The sequence below is a fragment of the Amblyomma americanum genome, chromosome 2, assembly GCF_052857255.1.
Source record: "Amblyomma americanum isolate KBUSLIRL-KWMA chromosome 2, ASM5285725v1, whole genome shotgun sequence".
Lineage (NCBI taxonomy): Eukaryota > Metazoa > Arthropoda > Arachnida > Ixodida > Ixodidae > Amblyomma > Amblyomma americanum.
In genome coordinates, this window is record NC_135498.1 from 44,498,005 (window position 1) to 44,521,857 (window position 23,853).

The 23,853-nt window shown below is 52.7% G+C and overlaps 1 protein-coding gene across 5 annotated transcripts in view; it reads right to left on the reverse strand.

The window, feature by feature from the left end:
• The window catches only part of MED15 (mediator complex subunit 15), a 138,816-nt gene that overhangs the window by 93,280 nt on the left and 21,683 nt on the right, over positions 1–23,853 (reverse strand). Inside the window, exon 4 of one of the 5 annotated variants that reach the window (XM_077654088.1) lies at positions 18,485–21,436. The exons of 3 other annotated variants lie outside the window; for them this stretch is intronic. In XM_077654088.1, the coding sequence (XP_077510214.1) occupies positions 18,485–18,503 (19 nt within the window). In that variant the 5' untranslated portion in view covers positions 18,504–21,436. Of the gene's footprint in view, positions 1–18,484; positions 21,437–23,853 lie in introns of those variants that run through there. One more of the 5 variants, XM_077654086.1, reaches the window with a different exon arrangement.

Consider the following 23,853-nt stretch of genomic DNA (forward strand, 5'->3'; position numbering starts at 1 on the left):
ATGTTTGCCTCCTGTCCCGTACTTAGCGCTGTTCCTTTACCATCGAATACACGGCGGTTAGCGGTAAGCAGAGCACTTCGGGTCTTCGTCCGCTCGTCCGGCGACACGTTGCTGGTTGGGGCAGCAATTCCAACTTCTTAAGACAAAACTTATTCATTAAAGACGGGACCGAAATACAAGGCAGTGATGATAAGGCAGTTTAAAGAAAAGGCAGTTTTAAAACGGCCGAGACTGAGACTCAGCGCGCTCCTCTGAAGTCATTGTTTGCAGCGGGTTTTAACCCCTTGGATAATTGGGCGGAGCACTATTAAACCAGCTCTCGCCAATTCGAACCAATTGCAGTGCAATGGCTCCGTACATGCAAGTGGGCGGAGCCCACTTGGAGTCCACTTGCATGTACGGAGCCCAGCATGTAGTGAGCCCAGGGCTCACTAGAGCCCGACCCAGTAGACCCCGCACCTCCTGAAACGTGCAGGGCGCGCGGTTTCGCGTACGCAGCTCGCTGCATGTGCATTCCATCGAGGCCCCTGTAAGGCCGCCCCTCTTTTCCAGCTGCATACCTTTGCAGGAAGCAGGACGACGGCACACGCGGAAACCGCTCCCCAGTATAAGCGAGAGCCCCCGAGTACATACGGGGAACGAAAAAGGTCGCTTGACGCACGGCCCCCCCCCCCCCCCCCCCCCCCACCCTAACGACGTGGGCTATCGCCGGGAAGGCACCCACAGCTTCCCGCCGTGCCTCGTGAACCAAAAGCGCATTCCCAGGAGGGCCCTGACGGACACCTGTCATGGCGGACGGGCAGTGCTCACCAAGAATGTGGGAAGACAGGGGCTATCCTTAATCTGGTTTCCGGGAGCGACAGACAAACCCCTTCATGCTTATCAGCTGTGTCCCGCCGTCGGTAGCGCGGCAGCATCGTGGGCCCTTTCGCCCCCTCCTCTGTTGCTGACGGGCGACGCGGACCGATGATGGGTGGCGAAATGCCTGAGGCAAGGATTAGCTCCGAAGGAAGAGCGTGTGGATACTCTCACCTGAGAGAGAGTGGTGGCGTACTTGTTTTTCATTTAGTTTGTGTTGTTAACGAGACCCTGGGTTCGAGGCTAAGCCCTACCCAAGGGGTTGTCCCCATCTCTCATGCTATTTTTGATTGGAGAATTGATGCTTGGGGGGGGGGGGGGGGCACTTAAAATGACCGCCCTTAGTCCTTTGTTAATCAAGTGCTTAAACGCGCATGTAAACGGATGGAGTCCAGTCTGAGCTGGGGCTCCATGCTTAGCATGTAACGTGATGCTACTTAGGCTCTAACCTGCCCGGTCGATGAGTAAAGTAGCGCGGTTTGTTCTTTTGTAAATACAGTTCTGCTTTTTCCAGTTTAACTCTCTGTATATGTATGCTGTAAATATATGCTCTGCTGTCATCATCTACAAGCTCGCCTCCTGTTCATCTTCCAAGCCGAACGACACTAGAGGAAGGGTTTGTGAACCATCCTCGAAGAAACGGACTACCTTCGAAATTCTACTGCCCCATCGAGGCTCCCACGCATCGGCTTTGCCCTCTCCGCTGACAGCAAAGGAATTTCTTCAGCGGAAAAAGGTCGTCGGTCCCCTGCGACTCTGAACAAGGCAGTTTGGTGTCCTTCTCCCCATTTCCCACGGCTGTGGGCAACGTCCTGAACGCGGGATGCACTGTCACCGTTCTACCCCTGTGCACGGCCGGCCAGCAGGGTATGAGTCGGCGCCAGAGCCGAAAGGATTAGCGCGGGTAGCCGGCATCGAGGCACCCTACGCGCGAGCGTCGCGCCTCTCAGTAAGCAGGTTGATGCTATGAAATATTTTGGGGAGGGGGATACTGCTCCCGAGGTATGTGGGCCTTTTGTGGCATCACTCTTGAAGACCAGGGGTGGGGGAATGGGGATGTGAGGGGGGAACAACCCGTCGGTGCCGTGGGCTTCTAACTTAACACTCGCGTTCCCACACTTCGGCACATTTACGCACCCACAAAAGACAAGCATAAAACATGCATCCGAAAAACCCGGTCCCAAGGCAAACTGCTTCATCAGATAAACCTCGGCGACCCTCCTATGCACAGTCGGCCACGCCGCAAAAGACAGCATCCGCATCCACCGGCGGAGTAGGGACAAGAGGGCGCAACGCGGATGACTCGTGGATTCCCCCGTGCAGCAGCACTTGTACAAAGATGCCCGGTTTCGTGGAATCGAACCCGCGTCTTTCGTGTCAGCAGCGGAACGCTGTAACCACTGAGCCACCACGGCGGCTTATATGGCACCAAGTGGAAAGTAGCAACAGCCACAGTTTCTAGGCTAGACAGGGCTAAAGGCCGCATTAGAACTACACTTTTATCTCTTTCTGTGGACACAGAACGACAGAAACTGTGCGCAAGCCCGGGAAACTGTGCGGGCGGGATTCCGTTCAAGACGCGCGGTTCAGGCATCACCTCACCGCCCCGCCGCGGAAGTCGACTCGCACGCGCCGCCTCCGTTCGAGGAAACGCGCCGGCGGAAACGCGCAGAGGCGAGCAAGCAGCCGTGCGTGCGCCGCTCCAAGCCCCGAATCCCACGCGGCGGCGCCACGCAGAAGACGACGATCGGCTCTCGAGAAGGACGCCGTGGGCGGAGGAGGAGGACGCGTTGACGACAACCCCCTCCCCCACGCCTTTCGTTCTTTAACCCCCTCCGTACTTAAAGACGCTGGCCACCGTCCCCTGTCACCCCTGATGAAGGAGTCGAGTCGGCTTCGAAACGCTAGGAATAAAATTGAAGTTTTTGGTTGGAGATGTGCAGTTTGTTATACATGAACCCTGAAAAAGCGCGCCCCCGGTGCGGAAGCACACCTGTGGACACTGAGCACGAATGACGGACGCGGTCGACGAAATTCGCCACGAAACCAACGAAGAACTGGTTCGAATAATAATAAAAAGAATTTCGCACCCTCAACTGAACTGTAAGAACAGCGGCACGCAGATCTTCGGTTCATTAAACAAAAAAAAGGAAAATAGGGGCGGCGGTATTTTCTGGATCCTACAGTAGGATACAACTAAAGAACGAAACGGTATTTCCCCGTCAAAGGACCCCCCCCCCCTTCCAGCCAATGGCGTCGCCCGATTCTCATGACGCCGCGGTCGATCCGATTAAGCCGTGGTTATTCCCCACTCATCTGCCACCACCAGCGATTACAGGCTAGCCGGCCCGAGGGAATCGGTCAGGAGGAGAGCGGGAGAATCCGCCGAAGCCACTGGCTGGAGGGGATTCTTTGACGGGCATCTGCCGCTTCTCTCTTGAGTTGTACCGGACTATATTGGCCAAGGACTCGAACAACATAACGTCACCGGCGTAGAATGTAAAGCGAGCGAAGCGGCCAAGTCAGACTGAGTGGCCCCGAATGCGCCGCGGACACACAGGCCAGCACGACAGCGACGAATTCGCGCCCATTTCGGCGCAGAGCACGCAGAAAGTCATGCCTGTGGACGCCTCTCGATGCCAACCTGAAACCACAAGTGTGCTCGCAGCATTCGCAGGCGAATTGGTACGCGCCGAAAGTAAATTAGAAAAAAGCAAAAAAAAAGTATGCGCAATTGCCACCCACGCAGAGACGAACGCGAATAAAACTGAAAGAAATGCAATAAACACACAATAAACAAAAGAAAACAGCGCAGGCCCCACTTGCGAGTCCTGGTATTCTAACGCCAGAGCCAGGACAGCTGCATAGCGAACGCGTCACGCTCGCGATTTATTTCACGAATATTCGCCCCCGTCCTACATGGCGACCGAGGGAGATGAATATCCGTCCCGGCGCGTATTATAATCTCTCGTTTATTGTCCCGAAACGAGAGCAGCAGCGGTGCACCTCCGCCAGCCTCAGCTACCCTCTCCCTCAAGACCAGCCTTTCCTCCTCCTCAGCCACCGGAACCACGTCACATCACGGCGTTCCGCACCGGTTGCCGTAGAGGCGCCGTTCCCTCTCCCCCTCGCGCCGTTATTCGGGGAACGCGGCGGAAATCAACGCCCAGAGCGAGGGGGCGAGTTGGGGGGGGGGGGGGGGTTAAAGCGGACCGGACGGCCAAAGCGGAGAGGACCACCGCAAAGACAAAACCGTTCGTTAGCAGGCTCGCCTTCGCAGAACCACGCGGGTCACTGGCAGCTGCTTGCCCCGTACGACCGCAGCTGCCTTGGACGAAAGGGATCTCTTTGAATGCCTATCCCGACCCCCTGAATGCGGCCTTTTAAGAATACAGTGAATGGGAACGGGAATGTGCTGTCAACCTTTCCTGGCACCCCTTCCTGACTGGTATTCCATCACTTTTTCCCGCCAACGAATGTGGTTGCTATGCGGTCCCCGCAGACATTTTCTATCACAACTTACGTACCATCCCCCACTGCACCAGGCTTACACAATGCGCGCATGACTGATGTCTCCACCGAATAAAACGCCTTTTTTCGTAAACTATGAAAGCCACGTGCAGGGGCTGATTATATTCCGCGCATGCCTCTATAACTTCGCTGATGGCGCGAATGCGGTCCGTTGCAGAGTGCCCTTTCCGAAAGCCACCTTGTTGAAGTCATTGCACAGGACTGCTTCGGACAAGCTACGCCGCGGTCGCCCCCCGCTGTCCCTCCCACGTGTCTTCCCCGCTACAAAGCTAAGCCGGGCAGCTGCTCTTATAAAAAAAGAAAATTGTAGTCCAGAGTGACGAAAGGTAAAATTCTTCCATCACGATAGCCGTACACGGCGACTGCGTCGTTCGAGGCAGTCCTTCGCTCGCGGATTCCGGAGGCTATATAAACCGCCATTCGCATAAAAACGGCAATCACGGAGTCCTTTCCGGTGTGGACACCACGTGTTTGAACACAATGGCAGGCATTTTTCTTTTCAACATTAAATTTTCTCGCCAATAAATGCGCCTTCCTCTGCCGGACAAACGTCAACACAACCAGGAAGAGTCACGAAATCGCGATGCACACGCGCTGACATCGCGGGGTCGGGGTTCGAACCCGCGGCCTTGTTTTCTTCGTACAGAAAATGTTGCTCAAGCACTGTGCTGTCATCATGCCGTGCGACATGTCCACAATCGCGCTCAAAAAGTTGACCGGACGGAGCTAGGATCGCAACACAAAATTATTTCTGCGCGCTCAGAGACACCATTTCACCGAAAATCCCGGAGAAGCACGAGTGGGGGGACATACAGGCCTCATCCGCAAAAAATAATGCCTGCTAACTGGGTATGGTGAGGCAACGGAGCAATGCGGTTCGTTAGTTGCCGATCGCCCGCAACCATAAACCTTAGTTAAGGCGGACTCGCGTGCTTCTATGTACGGCAATGAAATGAGGCGATCACCGACAAGCACTACATCGCGGCAAAATACATGCGCTTTCGAGAAACTTGCAGGCAAAGCAACCTCTCCAGTGCACGTAACTATAGATCTAAATAGCCGAAATTTGTTGGCCCACAGCGCCGAGGGTGACCGCGTTTTCGAAATTCCAAACACTGATGCGCATATCATTTACGGTGGGCTACACGAATCTCAATAATTAAGGAGCCTAACGGTAACAATTGAACAGCTAACTATTCAATATTAATTACCAGCCTGCTAGTTTCGATGGAGGCGAAATTCTAGAGGGTCGTGTACTGTGCGACGTCAGTGCACGTTAGAGAACTCTAGGTGGTCGAAATTTCCGGAGCCCTTCACTACGGCGTCCCTCATAGCCTGAGTCGCTTTGGGACGTTAAGACCACATATACCATAAATGAAACCAGTTAACACGTCTTACCCGTATTCTGACGTACTATACCGCTGACAATGCTATGCTGTATTAATAAAGCGCTCTTCCAAATCAAATATCCTACTCTTAGAAATTGTGCAGTCTTAGGCATGTACAAGCGGCCCATCGAAAATGGCGCGCACAGCGCCATGCAAGCCCCGACCATATTGATCATGGGTCGCCGAACTTATCCGGCGGCAGCAACGAGACACCAGAAACGGAGCGACACTCGCCTGACAGGTGAGGCTCGTCCGGGCGGGCGTCGTTTTCTTTTTTTTTTTTCATTTTATAACTTTCTTTTTGGGCTTTTCAATGATCCGCGCATGACGTGTGAGCGCGGCGCCGACGGACTCATAGCGAGAGATGCGCATCGTTTAGCACACGGTCGGTCGCCCACCTCGTAAGTAAACACTTAAAAGGGCACGCGCCCAGCCGTCACAGCGAGCACACGCCCTTTCCGCTTTTGGGCACCGCCAAGAGCGCCAGCCACGTTTACGTCCCGTCATTCTTTCTTTGCTTCTTGCTCTGTTCGTTCGGGCGTCGAACTATACACGAAAGGCGGTTCACACGCTTCATCGCTCTCACTACTCTCAGCCCTTTCCCTGGATGTCAGAAAAAAAAAATCGGCAGAAAAACTTACGACTGCTTACGTGTAGGAACGCGAAAGCATCACTGTCTCTGGGTGCACTGACAGCCACCCACACACAATGGAGAGGGTAGCGTATGGCGTCACCCGGAACGCTGTGTGACTAACGGTTGCATCAGAATTTTGACAGAAAACTGCATTTTGAGGAAAGAAAATGGTTGGATCACAATTTTGACACAAAACTGCATTTTGAGGAAAGAAAATGGAGCAGTAACAACTGCTTCACATTTCGGGGGACACCTCAACCGCCCCTTAAGGGAAGCGGTAAAGAGTCTGGGAAGGCACACAAATGCATATGTTGTCGGTTCGATTGTGGTGGTGGTGGAAACTTTAATTGCATTCGATGTAAATGGCGGGGGCGAAGCCCCCTACATGGCACTTGGATGCTCCCTCACTGTGAGGAGGCACCCTTACAAAGCGGATGATAGCCCTTGGAGAGCAATCCTCCTGAGAGCGCCGGAGATGAGCCGGCGCTGGTCTTGAGGAGAAGTTTCGGTCATAAGAGTTTCCCCTTAAGACTCCGCCACGGTCGGTGATGGGGGATGAGGGAAGGAAGGTGGGGCATGTGAGCAGGGTATGTAGAAAGTCTCCTGGTTTGCAGCAAAGTTTGCATGACGAGGGGAATCGGTATGGGTATCGGGCATGTTGCAGTGTGGGGTATGGAGCAGTCCGAGTGTGTAGTCGTCGCCAGTGTGCGGCCTGCGCTATGGGGAGGGATAGGGCTGTGGGTGCGTACTCCCTTCGTTGTTCCCGGTAGTACGAGAGAATATCACGGAAGAAGAGCAGGCGCTCCTCGGCCCGTAGAAGGGGCTCGACTCCCGCCCGGAATGTGAGACCTCGGGCTAAGGAACGAGCCTCCTCGTTGCCAGGGAGGCCGGCATGGGCTGGCGTCCAGATGAGGTTTATAGGGCTTCGGGGCTGCCAGAAGCGTAGTAAACTAGCAGCAGTGCGGGATATGTAGCCATTGGCATAGTTGAGAATGCCAGATTTAGAGTCAGAGATAATTTTTGTGGCAGATGTAGAAATGAGAGCAAGCGCGACGGCTGCCTCTTCTGCCTCTGTGGTAGAATTGGTGATGATTGAGCTGGAAGTCAGAAGTTTTGCTTGATTGTCGTCTACCGCCAGTGCCATACGGGAGCCTGACGAGTACTCCGCAGCGTCCACGTAGACCACCTCATGGTCATCGCCATATTGTTTGTGGAGGGCCCGAGCACTTGCTACTCTGCGGTCCCTGTCCCGCTCAGGGTGCATGTTCTTGGGGACAGAGGGCACGTTGAGGTTAGAGCGTAGGATAGGAGAAAGGGGGACCCCCTCGGTAGGGTGTGTAGTTGGGGTGAGGTTTGATTGGGATAATAAAGTGCGGCCAGCCTCCGAGTTGGATAGGCGGGATATTTGTGCCGTAAAAGTAGCTTCTGCGAGTTCCTCAAAGGTGTTGTGGACACAGAGTTTGAGGAGTCGGTCGTTTTATGCGCTGGAGGGAAGACGTAGAGCCGTTTTCGTGCAACTTCGCAGGAGCGCATTTATACCCGGTCTCTCTCCTTCTGTGTGAGGGGTAGGTATGGAAGGGCATATGTGGTGCGGCTTATGACGTAAGCCTGGGTGAGGCGAGTCGTGTGTCGCTCGCGGAGGCCAGCCCGGCGGTTCTCAATGCGGCGAATCAGTCGGGTGGTCTGTTGAGCGTGTGTTTGGAGCGTCTTTAGGACTTCTCAGTGCGCACCACTTGAGTAAAGAACAAGCCCAAGCACGCTGATTTTGTCTGCTAGTGGTATGGGGTGGGTACCTAGGGTGAGGGAGATGGGAGGATTGACTGAATCGTGTTGTCTGGGGCGGTAGAGAAATAGCTCGGACTTTGAAGGGGAGCAGGTCAGGCCACACTCCCATACATATGTGTCGATGGTGGCTAGGGCCAATTGTAGGTGTTTTATTTTGGCATCACTGCCGCGGTTTGCCCAGACAGTGATGTCGTCGGCGCAGAGGCTAAAATGGATGTTCGAATCCGTGTCGCAAACTAGCCTCCAACTTCGGATCGCTGCAGGACAAACGGTTGAGTCACAATCACACTGAGGTCGGCCAGTGCGGAGCACATATAGACGTAAGACATTTATAGAATCGTCGGAAGTGGCGATGCTCGGCTTGCTGTCTGCGTCATACGGATGCTTGATGACGTCACCCCATTTTTCTTGCCATCGCTGGGATTTTCTGCACAATTTTCGAGCACACGCACTAACACACGCCACCGGCTTTTCACGTAATGGGGCTAGTAATGCTTTCGCAATAAAAAAAAAGAACAGAAGGAATAACGGCTCAACTTTCCGTGGTTACGAACTGCCACCAGTCGAATACCACTCAAGCCCTGAAATTCTGGAAAAACGGCTTTGATTTACGCGGCTGCCACCAGGTGCTGCAGGGCGTTGAACATCCAAAATTACCTTGGGAATTTCGGATGTTTGTTACGCACTTTTGATCTCCAAAGGCAGTCAGAACTTGTCGGTGCGAGTGCATGAACCATTGCACAAGTCACATCCCGCAGCAACACACCACAGGAGACGGTGTGTTTGCGCAGTTAGCATCTAACCGCTCTCTGTATTGTTTTCTCACAATTACGAGTGAAAATATCCGCTCATTCAGTTACGCGGTCCTCGCTACTATATTCGGATACAACTCAATAACGCAGTGCCTTTCCCCCCTTCAAAGGATCCCCTTCCAGCCAATGGCGTCGGCCGATTCTCGTGACTCTGCCAGTGTGATAAAGCAGGGAGTGGTAGATGAAAGGAGATAGACCTCTCGTCCATTGTGACGCCGCTCTCTGCATTGTCACATTAGCAGGGTCATGAGAATAGATCGACGCCATTGACTGGAAGGGGGCCCTTTGACGGGCAAAAACCGCTGCGTTCTTGAGTTGCACCCGACAGAGGAAGCTGGACTTTATTTCCCCGCTTGACTTGCCCGCGGTGGAGTTCCTTCAGCTCTACGGGTGGCACACTGCAAGACTGCGAGGGACTGACGCTAGTACTAATAAGTGAAGAAGGCGTTTTATTTACTCACAGATGAGAACATTTCAAATAACGAATTCCGACGTGTATAAAGTGATATCTCGGCTATGAGGGATGCCGTCGTGGAGGGTTCCGGATTTAATTTCGACCACCCGCCAGTTCAAGATTAATATCGAGCATCAAAATGACGAATAGTCATATCTTAAGCTATTGAAGAATGACGACAACTCTTCTCTTGCGCATAACAGCCCGTTCCACTGCACTCTCGTGGACCGCACGAGCAATTTCGTCAGCAGCGCCGCCGGTAACATTTTCCGGAGATGCTACGCAGTGCGCGCGGGCGCGTCCCAGCCCCAGCGCCTTCCGGGGTTTCTGTTGTCAGGAGCTGCTCCGTCCGTTTCCTATAGGAGCTATCGCGGGACGCGATAACCGGCCCGAGGAGCGCCGGAGGAAGCCGAGCGCACGCGAACAATCCCACGGCCGCAGTATATATAGGCACCCTGGCCGCAGTGAGCGGAAGCGAGAGCCAGTTCTTCCCGGAAGAGCCGAAAAAGCAAGCCGGTATTTGGGCGGCCTTCCGCGGCGCGCCCTCTACAACAGCATCGGCTTCGGTGATTGGTGCAACCGCACGATAACTGAATTTTTATGATTGTTGTTAATGCGAAAGCATTATACCCCTCAAGCGAAGGAAAACCCGTCACCAGAAGTTGTCCGCAAAATGTGTCCACACAAAGTGATACCTCCCACATGGCTTCATTCGAAAAAATAAGTTCGCCGGCATTGGGGTTCGAAACCGGGCCCTCTGAGGCGGGCACGCAACGCGCACGCCACGAATGGTTGATTCAAGCGTTTTTAGAGAGGCACGAAGTGAACGCGTTGTGGGGTGTGTGTGTGTGTGTGTGTGTGTGTGTGTGTGTGTGTGTGTGTGTGTGTGTGTGTGTGTGTGTGTGTGTGTGTGTGTGTGTGTGTGTGTGTGTGTGTGTGTGTGTGTGTGTGTGAGAGAGAGAGAGAGAGAGAGACGGTAAATTGTGTTGAGGATGTGTACTGAGGTTAGACACCGATGACTTGCAAAAACAAATAATGACGTCATCCAAGGGTCACGTGGTGAGTGTCACGTGACATGGATGATTTGCTGCATTTCTCCAATGCAGCAGACTGCAGTTGTCTATGAGTTGTTTTTTTTTATTTCGATGTGCTAAATAGTCGGGGCGCACATCTGATGCAATGATGGGCGAGGAGGAGCAGAAGGAGAGGAAAGGAGAAATGCCGCTAACTTCCCGGCATACAGGGAGTTTACGCCGACCACCCGCTCCCACTGCAGTACATATGCCTCGTACGGGCCGCCGCGGTGGCTGAGTGGCTACGGCGTTCGGCTGCCGGCCCGAAAGACGCGGGTTCGATCCCGGCCGCGGCGGTCGAATTTCGATGGAGGCGAAATTCTAGAGGCCAGTGTACTGTGCGATGTCAGTGCACGTAAAAGAACCCCAGGTGATCGAAATTTCCGGAGCACTTCACTACGGCGTCCCTGATAGCCTGAGTCGCTTTGGGACGTTAAACCTCCTAAACCATAAAACATATGCCTCGTACACACCACACACGCACCGGCAAGCACAAAACAAGGTCACTACACGACAAAGACTTTGCAATCGCTTACGAAATCATATTACCCACTGACAACCACATTTCAGTAATCTTCAACGCAGTTCCCACGTGATAATTTTATAGAAAAGCATGCAGGACAAAGAAAACACAGTCGCATAACCGCATGCCGCTGTCACAAAAGCGTTACCACGGGAGAAAAAAAAACGATAACGACACAAATGGCAGCCGAACTGAAAGTGCCGGCTGCCAGCGACAGTGCACCCCATTGGTACCCAATGGACCCGCCCTCGATGCAAACACGAACGACGCATTACGCAAAGAGCGCTAAGGGTTACGAGCAGCAGCGAGGAGGAAAAAAAGGAGAGGGAAGCAGGACTGTCAGACCAGACGCGCCGCCCCGAGCGCAAAATACACGCCAAGAACGCGTGCGAAAAACGCGCCGACGCGAATACGCCACACGCTCAGAAAGGGACGTTTCGAAAGCCGACAAGCGAGAGGAGGAGGGCGCACAAGAAGAGAGAGAGACAGATTAAAAAGAAGAAGAAAAACGTGCAAAACTCTCTACGACGACGTAGTCGCCGGCGCCGCGTGATCGAGGTCCCGTTGCCCAACACAACGTGCTCGGGGTGCGCTACGCAGCAGACAGACAGACAGGAGAGGGTGCCGGAGAAGAACAGTGGTACAACAAGCACGAACGCGGGCACGTACATACGGACACGCATACGCACACGTATGCTCATGCACATACAGCACGTGTCAGTATTCGCAGTTTCAGGTACAATATGCAATGTTCGCAAAAACAAAGTTCCCAAGCGCAGCCGCCGCTGTGGCGAGGAGGAGAAATGCGGATCCAGGAGGGTGTCACGTGAATCTCGGTGGTGTTGGAAGACCCCAACAGACATCATGAGATCCGGGTTGCGTCCGCTCCTCGAAGGGCGTTTTAAAATAGCGCGCGGTTTCGAAACGCGTACGGATAGGTGTTCGGTACGCGAACGCACGCACGCTACGCAGCACACCCACTACTAAAAGAGGGGGGGCGCGGTCGGACGTCGAGAAGCCGTACAGCTGAACCTGGTTATGACGAAGTTGAAGGGGATTACTTCGTTATAGCCGTAACTTCGTTATAGCCACCTGTAGACCGAGCTTCCAAGGGGAATCGTCACCGAGCTTCCAAGGGGAATCGTCATTAACTCCTTATATCCAAAATTCAGTTACAAACCGGTTCGTTATAGCGCGGTTCGACTGCAGCGCCAAACTAAGGGCGATCATTCGTTAAGTGAAGAAGCAGCAAACGGCCAATGGAAGTCGAGGAAAGTTACAGGCGGTCATCGCATAGTACTTCCGATGGTGTATGTGAGGGGGGCTTGTAACGTCCTGAGGCTTCATGCACTGGATAAAACAAACGCCGTAGCGGAGGGCACCCGGTCAATTTCGATCCCGTGAGGTTTTTCAACGCGCACTATCATCGCACAGCACAGCACGGAACTTTTTTTTTCTTTTATCACACTTCACTTCCATCTAAATGCGGGCGCCCCTACAACCGTACAGAAAGCAGCGACAGCCGAGGGCCCCAACCATTCAGCCACGACAGCGGGAACATCGCAGTCTTTATTCATAACTGTATTGGAAAACATGCCTGCGCTACTTTCTTCATAATCTCTAGTAAAGACGATTACGTAAATTTTCCCGCAGAACATCAGCGAAAATTTTTTCGACATCTAAAAGAGACAAAAGGACACCGCATGTTCTCCGCGCTTTCCCTGGCACAGCCTGAAAGACTGTAGCAGGTCCGAAGAGGAGAAGAGAGAGAATAAGAAATAAAGGTGTGTGTGTGTGTGGGTGGGGGTGGGGGGGGGTGGGGGGGCTTTGCCCGGTGACAGCCTCTTCGAGCTTCTCGCGAAGTCTCGCGGGCCTCGAAAAATAGGCGCGCTTAAATTATTTATACGCTTCCCAAGACAACGCGGCGTCGCTGAAGCAAAAAAAAAAGAAAACCTAGTCTCCACCGAAAGCGTGACCGCGCCACACGATGGTGACGTGCGCACAACCCGCCTGCCCTTTCTTATTTCTTTTTTTTTTTTCGTTGGCTCGTTTCGTAAGGGACGAGAGCAGAGCGGCTGACATTCGATACAAGCAGCGACCGAGTAACAGATCTGCGCCGAAACAGTCGAAGCGCCTTCAGAAACAAGCAGCACTTGGTTGAAGGCCGGCCGATTTCAATGCGGAACCCCCGCATTGTTAGACTGGCAACGTCGCGCGGGTCAATAACCCGCTGACTCAGAGGCGCATGCCACAATTCCCGGACGCTGCCTCGGTGCCACGGCGCTCCTGAGCAAAATTACTCAGCAATCTATGAACAGCCCACAGACGTTATATACACAGTCTATGGACTGTTTATTTAAAATTTTGTACCGGCTGTATAGTGCAAGGTCATGGGATGACCTCCCTGTCAGGAGCACTTGTTTTGCATAAAACAAGCTCAGAAAACTACAGTTGACCATTTTTTGCGGCCTGACTTTTTTTTTTTTTCCCCGGGGCCTATTTATGCGCACTGGTGGGTTCGGTGCTTTACAGTCTCACCTGCTTGTGATAGGCCGCGGGCGGCGATAAAAGACGGAAGGAAAAAGAATGAAGAAAATCTGCACACACGTCGCACGATCGCTTATGAAAAGTGTTCTTCCATTGTCCCAGGTCGCTCCAAAGCAGGCTGCAACCACATTTATTCTTGGCTTGATTTATGGAGTTTAACGTCTGTTACGGTTGGCGTCTGGCACCAGGTGCAGAAAAGAATTTCACCCGACCGTGTCTCACCATGCTTCGACGAAATGAGGCGTGACTTCTTTCCGCCAATCAGACTCTGTGCCGGTCACGTGACGTCGACGGAAGCAAGATCCCTCCGACGACTGTGGAGAGCCTATTTAAGGGGCTCCTAAATGTACTTTTAAAAAAGAATGAATTCTCTTCTCTTCATCTTTCACCAACCTTGGAATTAACTCGCACTAGAAATCGTCTCGTCCTTGCTCGGTCGCCATGGTCTACCGGATGCCTGCAGCCAGCCGACGACGCCACGCTAACCAATAGTAACGTCGGTCGAGCTTCGATAGGCAGGCGTCGCAACACGTCCCAAAGAGACTCCGGCTTTAACGCATCTAGAGTACACGCGTGACTAGCATTTCGCCTCCATCGAAATGCGACTGCCGCGGCCGGGATCGAACCCGCGTCTTTCGGGTCAGCAGCCGAGCACCTTAACCACCGAGGCGCCGCGGCGGCTTACATCATTATTCGATTATTACATATTTCATACACAAGAGCAACACAAATAAATAATAACCACGGAAAGAACGCATCGGCATAAGTAAACGAAAGCTGCCGTTCCGAAATTATACAGATGCGACAAGCCAGTGTAAGCTGGAGCAGCATCGCTGCGCCAGACACAAGAAACAGAAGCCGCCAACACTTTGCGCGACGCAACATGGGCACCGAAAACAGCGCCATGCAAGAACACGGCAACATGATTTGATGCCAACTCGCCCAGCCGCTTCCTAGAAAAGACCCCGACACACACGGGGCACGCAAGAGGAGGACGGCAAGCGCCCTCTGTCGGTATTAGCCTGTACTCCCCGGTCATCCCTGCGCCCACCAGTCCCGGTCGCATCTCGTCTGAGAACGTCCTGCGTATGACAACTTCCAAGGCGAATTCGCTCGCTACAAGCACTTCGAGCCGCCACGGATTCGTTTAAAGGGGCGTCATTGGCTGCTCAAATTATTTGTGCCCTTTGTACCACGCACGGCCCATTTACGTCAATGTGCTGCCTTTCCACACAGCTGTCCGAGAAGAATAGAGGATATCTATGCGTGCGCCAGGACTCCCTCGCATACAATAATAGACAGTTTTAGCTGTGCGTACGCAAAGAGCGTACGCGAGGAGTTTGCGGGGACGGTAGTGCGCATGCGCAGAACGCAAGCGCAAGCCTTGCGTCTTGCGTACGGTAGCCTTGCGTACGCTAGCCAGCGGAGTTTGCGTTGCAGCGCTTGCGTGGTTGCGTACGCTAACTTTGACAAGATGGCGGCGCCCTGCTCGCCCGGTTCGGAATAAATACATGTCGCCGCTGGATTCTCCGACGCAATAGCTCGCTAAAATGGTAGCGGTTCGCTTTTATTTCGCCTAATCTTGCCCACACGTAGCGGTATAAGCGATAACTAGCCCCTGTTTTTAAGATAATTTGGCGATCTTCAAGCTCCTAGGCCTAACTATATTCAGTGTGTTTTCCTCGTAGCAACGACACCTGGCGAAGCAGTTTTCTAAATTTTAGCCAGATCTTGCATTTTCTTCGGTTTGCATAGTTTTTCTTCTTGGAACAAAAAAGGCTCCCAATGCACTCACAGTAGTTATCAGTAATCACGGATGAAAGTTTCTTCAACCGAGCGTTGATGTGGTTTGACTTCTTGTCACTAGATGGCGCCACGTGCGCCTGAGGGACGCTACGGCACGGTCAGCTAAAACTATACTTCGGAGCGGACAGCGTAACGCACGCAGCGCAGTAGCTCTTTGCGTACGCAAGCACTTGCGTACGCACAGCTAAAACTGTCTAATGTCGCAGCACTCGAAGCACGGCTGCCTCGCACGCTGCCACACGCTACGCATTTTGCAGCTTGACTTCAGGCTGACTTCGTCCGAACAGCGATTGCCCAGCGAAGTCGCCACAAGGCGACAATACATGAGAGGGCATGTTGCCGCCTGCGCGAGCAAGCGATCGGATAACGTCACGTGGGTTGAGAAAAAAAAAGATGCAGTAAAAAAAGGGGGGGGGGGCATGCAGAGCGGCACCTGGTGAAGCCTGATGCAGGCCTCAAGCGCTGCTTTTCTTTGGAAAACCGAAACCACTCCGCAGCACGACGCGCTTTAAAATATCCCTAGTACTAGCACAAATTGTTGCCGCAGCGTATAGCATTATTGTTACGAATGATGTACATCGTTGCGCTAAGGTTATAAGACCAAATTCCTCGCAATACAGAAGTCTGAAACGTTCGGCTATGTTACGAAATGTTGCAGCAATGTTGCGCGGTAACATATTTGTAATCTACCTTTTCTTCCTTCGATGTTATCGACAGCTGCAAATAATGTTGACTGAAAGCTGGAGTAACACGACAATGACACTACTGCGATATCTGGCCTAAGCACGTTGCGTTAACGTGGCTAAATGACGGCATCAACCACGCTGAGGCAATGCTGGAAGTATCTGGAAGTAATGTTGCCCCGACACTATGGCAACAAATTGCGCACATTCAGTGCTATAGCTTCGCATATGTGCACAATTTACAGCACAATTATAAAGCTGTATTGCGCACAATTACAGTTCTGCATGCCTATGCAGAACTATAACAATGAAGAACTAGAGTTTTGCATGCGCGTGCAAAAGTCAAGCGAAGGTCTTGCACTAATAACTAGGCACAAAAAGAAATATGTGCAAAGTAAGTGTATACCCGCCGCGGTGGCTCAGTGGTTAGGGCGCTCGACTACTGATCCGGAGTTCCCGGGTTCGAACCCGATCGCGGCGGCTGCGTTTTTATGGAGGCAAAACGCTAAGGCGCCCGTGTGCTGTGCGATGTCAGTGCACGTTAAAGATCCCCAGGTGGTCGAAATTATTCCGGAGCCCTCCACTACGGCACCTCTCTCTTCCTTTCTTCTTTCACTCCCTCCTTTATCCCTTCCCTTACGGCGCGGTTCAGGTGTCCAACGATATATGAGACAGATACTGCGCCATTTCCTTTCCTCAAAAACCAATTATTATATTAAGTGTATATGCTGTGTTCGCGCGCTTGTATTAATGCGACTGGCTTCTTCCAAAGGAAAGCGTCCGGAACACTGAACGTTTGTGGCAAATCAACTCCCAAGAACCACGCCAACGGGCCCTGAGCAAAGAACAGCGCCTGGGAGGTGAACCCTTAAAAACGAGCAAAGTACGCGAACTAAAGACGCCGAAACAACGATGGGATTCCATCAAGCAACTGCCAACGCCCACAGAGTAAGTAAATTCGAGGTGGTGCAACGGTGATCTAAAACAAAAAGAGAGATGCAACGCCAATCATGTTAATACATTTACCGACCTGGAGGAAAGTGACGTCATCAGAAGGAAAATGACGTCACTTCCGGTAGAGGCATCAACCACTGCTACGGGGCTCTCTGCGCGCCTCATTGGCCGTTTCGGCATCGCCCGAAAGAAAAAAAAACTGATTTCCTCATGCTGCAGGGTTTTAGAGGACGCCTTTTTTTCTTCCTTTCGAAAACTGATAAGTCATTGCCTTGCCCGTGGCTACGAATTCGTCCCTGGCCCTGACCACCAGACTGCGTTAATTAAATTGCAAATTTTAGTTGATTTGCAAGCTAATCAGTTATATTTTTTTAGGTAACTGACATCCGCCGCGGTTGAGAGCGTGTTCCTGAAAAGATTTGTGTTTTATTTCCAACGCCCTATATCTAGGAATTTTTAAAGTGCTCGCTGAAATACTCGGTACATAAATACCGCACCACTGCGGTTCAGCGTTGAGATCGTTATAGACCCCACACCTGCGAACCAAGGTGTGGCCACTTGAAAAACTCCCTTACACCAAAAAAAAAAGAGAGGATAATACAATACGAGGCCCCACCTGATGCCACACCCACCGAGTCCCGCCAACAATAACAAGCTGTCAAACGGGCAAAGCGTATACTGCTGCCTCAAGACCCATGCTGAATAATCCAGGCCAAAGAGAAGACAACGAGCTACGGATGTCGAGAGACGTCATGTGGCTAGAGCCACTAGATAAACTTATCCAGTGACTCTACATGTGGCTGACAGCGCGCGCCCTCTCTCGATCAAGTGGGGCGGCAGAGGTCGTGAAGATCAAGAGCTTACGGTTATGTGGCTACCAGCTAGTAAAACATACAGCAGGTCGTGGCTAGGAATACGCTAATTAGGCACGCACCGCAAATTGACTTAAGGGATTTCACAACAGCTGCGGCGCCGACGATCAATTGGTGAGAATTAAATATCGCAACCCGCGCGAAATTTGTACAGACACGGCGAGTCCATGCGATTTTATTATCGTGCCTGGCGATACGTACACGCGGCGACACACCACGCTCCTTTTTTTTGATTGGCGGTAGAGGTCAGTGACGTCAGCCTCAAATAACTACGCCACTTGCATTGAAGGCCTCGCCACAGTAAGCGCGCACAAACGACGTATTTTAGGCACCCCCCCCCCCAATAAAAAAGGTAAAAAACAAATAATTATCCCTATTCAGCCCCATAGCCACCAATCCATACGCTAGATGCAAATACACAACGAACACCTCTAAAAAGGCCAGGCAGATTGTCATAAAAAACATCTTTTGGAGCTTTGTTAAGAGTACGTTAGAAGAAAGAACCAACAAGGTACGAAGAACCGAATCGACGCGGCAAAGTGTGGTAAGAGCTTGAGTACTTACAGGTAGTGATGTAGAACATGCCGGATTCGTTTCCCACGCAGCGACGTCGATGGAAGCAACTCAGTCCGACGCAACAATCGACGACGACAGTTCCTTCCGTTGCACGACCACGATAAGAGGTGCAGCTACCACGATTGTAGTAGGGTTTATCGAGGGTCAGTGAACCCTGCTGTCCTCGTTTGCGCACGTCTCAAAACTTCCGTTACGGCGCCTTCGCTGACGAATTCAACTCGCAATCCACAGCGAAAGCCATAAATGGTGAGTATGATTAGCTCCCCGGACGCGACACGTGACCCGTTCCCGCACACAATCCACCACTGTGGTCGCTTCGACCGAAGCGAGTTCACAAATGTTCGTACGAGGCGGCGTTTAATGAATGCGCCGGAGAGAACAACTTCCTAGTGGAAACAACGTTTTCGTGAAACCGCAGCAAGCACAGCACAGTCTTCGGTTTCTTGACACGTACAGAGCTCATCAGACGAGGACGGTCAAGGCGACGCAACGGCTGCTTCTTAATACAACGCTTTTCAAAGGACTTGACTGAAACAAGAGCTAAAGAATACACACTAACAAGTGGGGACCCTTCACTCGATAACTGCACAAGCCATGTAAACTGAGGGGCCGATCCTTGAGACACAAGTAAAGACAGCCATGGCTGGGACCAGGGAATCGAACGAGACCAGCAGTCTAGAAATAACTACACCAGAAGATCAACAAAGCCTGCGGTTTTCAAAAACGCCCGGTTTCTTGCCAACAGCCAGGTCAGTTTCCCTTCGGCACGTCGTTCGAACCCGACCCGCTGCCAACGATGTCGACGCTTACGCCGTCCCCTTTAGGGAGTTGCCAGTTCCGGAGTGTACACAGCTTGCCTTCGAACCCTAATTAGCCGAAGAAGGCAAGCGAACCATAAGAGGTCCTCAAATTCGCTCGGTCACATAGTCCACAAAGGCTAAGTGAAAATACGTGGGATACTGCAGCCCGGACGAAGAAGCGACTCGTTATCTTGGCCAGTGGTAAGCCCGTCAACACTAGCACAAGGCCGCCGATCAAGCAGGCTGTCAGAGACTCGTATCTTGGCCAGTGGTAAGCCCGTCAACACTAGCACAAGGCCGCCGATCAAGCAGGCTGTCAAGAGACTCGTATCTTGGCCAGTGGTAAGCCCGTCAACACTAGCACAAGGCCGCCGATCAAGCAGGCTGTCAGAGACTCGTTATCTTGGCCAGTGGTAAGCCCGTCAACACTAGCACAAGGCCGCCGATCAAGCAGGCTGTCAGAGACTCGTATCTTGGCCAGTGGTAAGCCCGTCAACACTAGCACAAGGCCGCCGATCAAGCAGGCTGTCAGAGACTCGTATCTTGGCCAGTGGTAAGCCCGTCAACACTAGCACAAGGCCGCCGATCAAGCAGGCTGTCAGAGACTCGTATCTTGGCCAGTGGTAAGCCCGTCAACACTAGCACAAGGCCGCCGATCAAGCAGGCTGTCAGAGACTCGTATCTTGGTCAGTGGTAAGCCCGTCAACACTAGCACAAGGCCGCCGATCAAGCAGGTTGTCAGACTCGTATCTTGGCCAGTGGTAAGCACGTCAACACTAGCACAAGGCCGCCAATCAAGCAGGCTGTCAGAGACACGTATCTTGGCCAGCGGTAAGCACGTCAACACTTAACACAAGGCCGCCGATCAAGCAGGCTGTCAGCGACTCGTATCTTGGCCAGTGGTAAGCCCGTCAACAAAGAGTATGGTGGAGCTGCCATAAAAAAAAACGTAAACCAATGAGCTCCTGCCTGTACCACTAAAGTATCACAGGCTTAACCCAATCGTAATATAAATGAAAAGGCCCGAAGGCAATGTTGTACTTTTGCCACCCGAAGGTGGGAGTCAACACTAGCACAAGGCCGCCGATCAACCAGGCTGTCAGCGACTCGTCTCTTGGCCAGTGGTAAGCACGTCAACACTTAACAAAAGGCCGCCGATCAAGCAGGCTGTCAGAGACACGTATCTTGGCCAGTGGTAAGCCCGTCAACACTAGCACAAGGCCGCCGATCAAGCAGGCTGTCAGAGACTCGTATCTTGGTCAGTGGTAAGCCCGTCAACACTAGCACAAGGCCGCCGATCAAGCAGGCTGTCAGAGACCCGTATCTTAGTCAGTGGTAAGCCCGTCAACACTAGCACAAGGCCGCCGATCAAGCAGGCTGTCAGAGACTCGTATCTTGGCCAGTGGTAAGCCCGTCAACACTAGCACAAGGCCGCCGATCAAGCAGGCTGTCAGAGACTCGTATCTTGGTCAGTGGTAAGCCCGTCAACACTAGCACAAGGCCGCCGATCAAGCAGGCTATCAGCGACTCGTCTCTTGGCCAGTGGTAAGCACGTCAACACTAACAGAAGACCGCCGATCAAGCAGCGACTCGTATCTTGGTCAGTGGTAAGCCCGTCAACACTAGCAAAGGCCGCCGATCAAGCAGGCTGTCAGAGACTAGTATCTTGGCCAGTGGTAAGCCCGTCAACACTAACACAAGACCGCCGATCAATCAGCGACTCGTATCCTGGCCAGTGGTAAGCACGTCAACACTAACACAATGCCGCCGATCAAGCAGGCTGCCAGGCGCCGTATCGTCGGGCAACCAAGGTTCAAGTTCCGAAAGGAAAGAAGAACGAGCGGTGTCCGAGGGAAGACTTGAGAGATGCAGCGCAGAAGTCCCAGCAAGGTCCGAGTACAAGTGCAGGCTCCTCGTGGAATGGCCCACGCACGCACGACAGTATGAGCCGTCAAAGGCGAGAAGACGCCGCGGCGGAGAATCACGTCGGGGTCACGTCGCCGTCGTAATGCGCGCCCGTAACGAGCACCGCTCCGTGCGACGACGGCAGGAGGCACGGCGGCCACCATCCGCGGTGGCGCGAGGGGCAGGGCAGCGCGGAACGCCAGGTGTCATCTTCGCCGCCGACCGACCACTCCAACTGCCGCGCGAACGGGAGGAGAACGCGGAGGCGTAAACCACGGGTTAGAACCGCCAACCATCTGTCCCTCCCGCAACCGTTGCGTTATCCCTCAACCCCTCTCCCCTAGATTCTACAGTATTCGCCCCCTATAGTAGGGCTGCTACCGAGCAGCAGAGGTCTTAAATTAAAAAAAAACGAAAAGCAATGATCTATAAACTCATGGGCACGATGACTAAGAAGATATCTAAAAACACTTCAAGTAGTAAAGGGGGGTTGGGGAATTCTGTCTTCGATACCGGCGCACCGACACGGGCGGCCACATCAAAAATAAAGGGTGGACCCCTCGTCGAAATCATTATTTGCCCACGGGGATCCTACTATTCGGGCTGGTTAGGAATTACTTCGGCTTTTTCTTCCTTCGTTGATGACTTAGGGACACAATAAGGGCCGGTTAACAAACCACAGAAACATCGACAATCGAGTTATCTAACGGTACGTCTTCAAGGAAGAGTTTCTGCGCTGAACCCTAACGCTCTACATCAACTATAACACCTGGAAACGATTGCACGCGCACTCGATTACAAGACTCGCGAATAAAATTAAATGGGCAAAGCGTAAAACAGGTTCACGGGCATAAAAGCAACGACGAGAAAAACTTAGAAACAAACAAAACACCTACACAAGTCTACAACAATGGCAGCAATTAAGCACGCATGCGAAGCGTGACAGAGCAAACGCAAAGTTGCTCCCCGGACACAGTACTCCCAGACGGTAAGCCGCAGAAGAAAAAAAGAAGTGCGAGTGTTGGGGGGGGGGGGGGGGGGGAAGCTGTGGCGAATGACACTACACTCATTGCAAACAAGAAAACTCGGCTGACCAAGGTTGACAACTCCACGCCCGTGAAGCGAGTCCACCTCACTCGCACCGACGGTGGCCGGGGAATTCCCGAACTTTTACAAAGCGCGCGCCCCCGTATCGATCTGGCGGACGCCGAAAAGCGATATATGACAGGAGGAAGAGGGCGGGGGTCACGCCGACGACACAAGGTGCCCCAGGCAGCACGGCGATAGCGAAGGATACGCCGAACACTGCAGCGAAAAGAAAAAAGGAAAGAAGTTATATCTACGAGATCCGGTGAGCAATATGGAGATGACGTCAAGCCCAGCCGAAGAGGACGAACACACCCAACGACTTGCGCTAGGGGACGCTGCTGTCGCTATGTGAGCACTCCAACGCTGTCGGCAAGAAAGCAGATTCCGAAACTTCTCGACGCGGTCTGTTCACAAGCTTCGAGGACACATATCCATTAGATAAAGAAAAACATTCAGTAGACACACTATAAACAATATATGGACTGTCTATAGAAAGTTTTCAAGAGGACAAGGCGCGAGTCGATATCTACCACGGGTCGATTACAAACAAGAACAGCTTGAAGAGAGAGAGACAGGCTGAGAGAGGAGGTGGTACGCGACAGTTTCTTGACAGATCAGATTCGCTTTTTCTCCACAGTGCCTGGAGCCAGTGCACACGAAGTGAGAAGAAAAAGTTCTCCGGAGGATTGACAGACGCCGCCCGCGAAGTGCCACTCAAATCGCGATCCCCCCTCAAAACTGCAACTAAACCAAGAACAGCGCTCCCACGGTGCAAAGGAGTAGCACGCACTTTGGAGAGCTTACCTTCGCTTTCTGTCTTCCGGTTCCTTCGCTTTTCGGACGCGAGAGTGACGGCGGCTGAGGCAGGCTTGGGAAGTACTCAGCAAACAAACGGTACCGGAAAAATTGCTGCTCTTACATCGGCTTCTCCCTCGAACACTTCTTGTCCCTTAGATTCATCCGCGTCCGAAAGGAGATCGATAAAAATCACTCGGGCGCGAAAAAGGGAATACCTTTCATCGGTTAAATGGAGCACACCCCAAGCGAAATCGCCAACGCATCTTTCCTTATAACCAGATATTAATATTTGTGGACATTCTCAGAGAAAGATGGTCCTTGATCACCACGAAACTGGACAACGCCGGCCCGTGTCTGGATACACGTAAGTGGGCCAAGGCGTAAAGCCGCACCCCCCCCCCCCCAAAAAAAATAATAACTAAGCAGTCGCCTTCCTGGTACTGCAAAACTGGCGCGGGCGCACAACTCGTGCATCGAGAAAAGACCACCAGCTGAAACCTACATCACGGGCTGCTGACGCACCAAAGTATAATCATCATATCCCCCTCCCATCTACGTCCACTGCGGACCTCCCACGGATCTCAATTAAACCTGCACCGCGCCAGCCGTGCCCCCCCCCCCCCCCCCCGGTTCCCGCCAATTCCCTCTCACTTGCCCACCTTGCTCCACTGCCATCCCATGTCGCCTTCACGATCTCGCGAACCCACTCCGTCACCCCGAGGGGACCACCGATCGGCTGTTCTCCGTAATACGTGCCGAAGTATA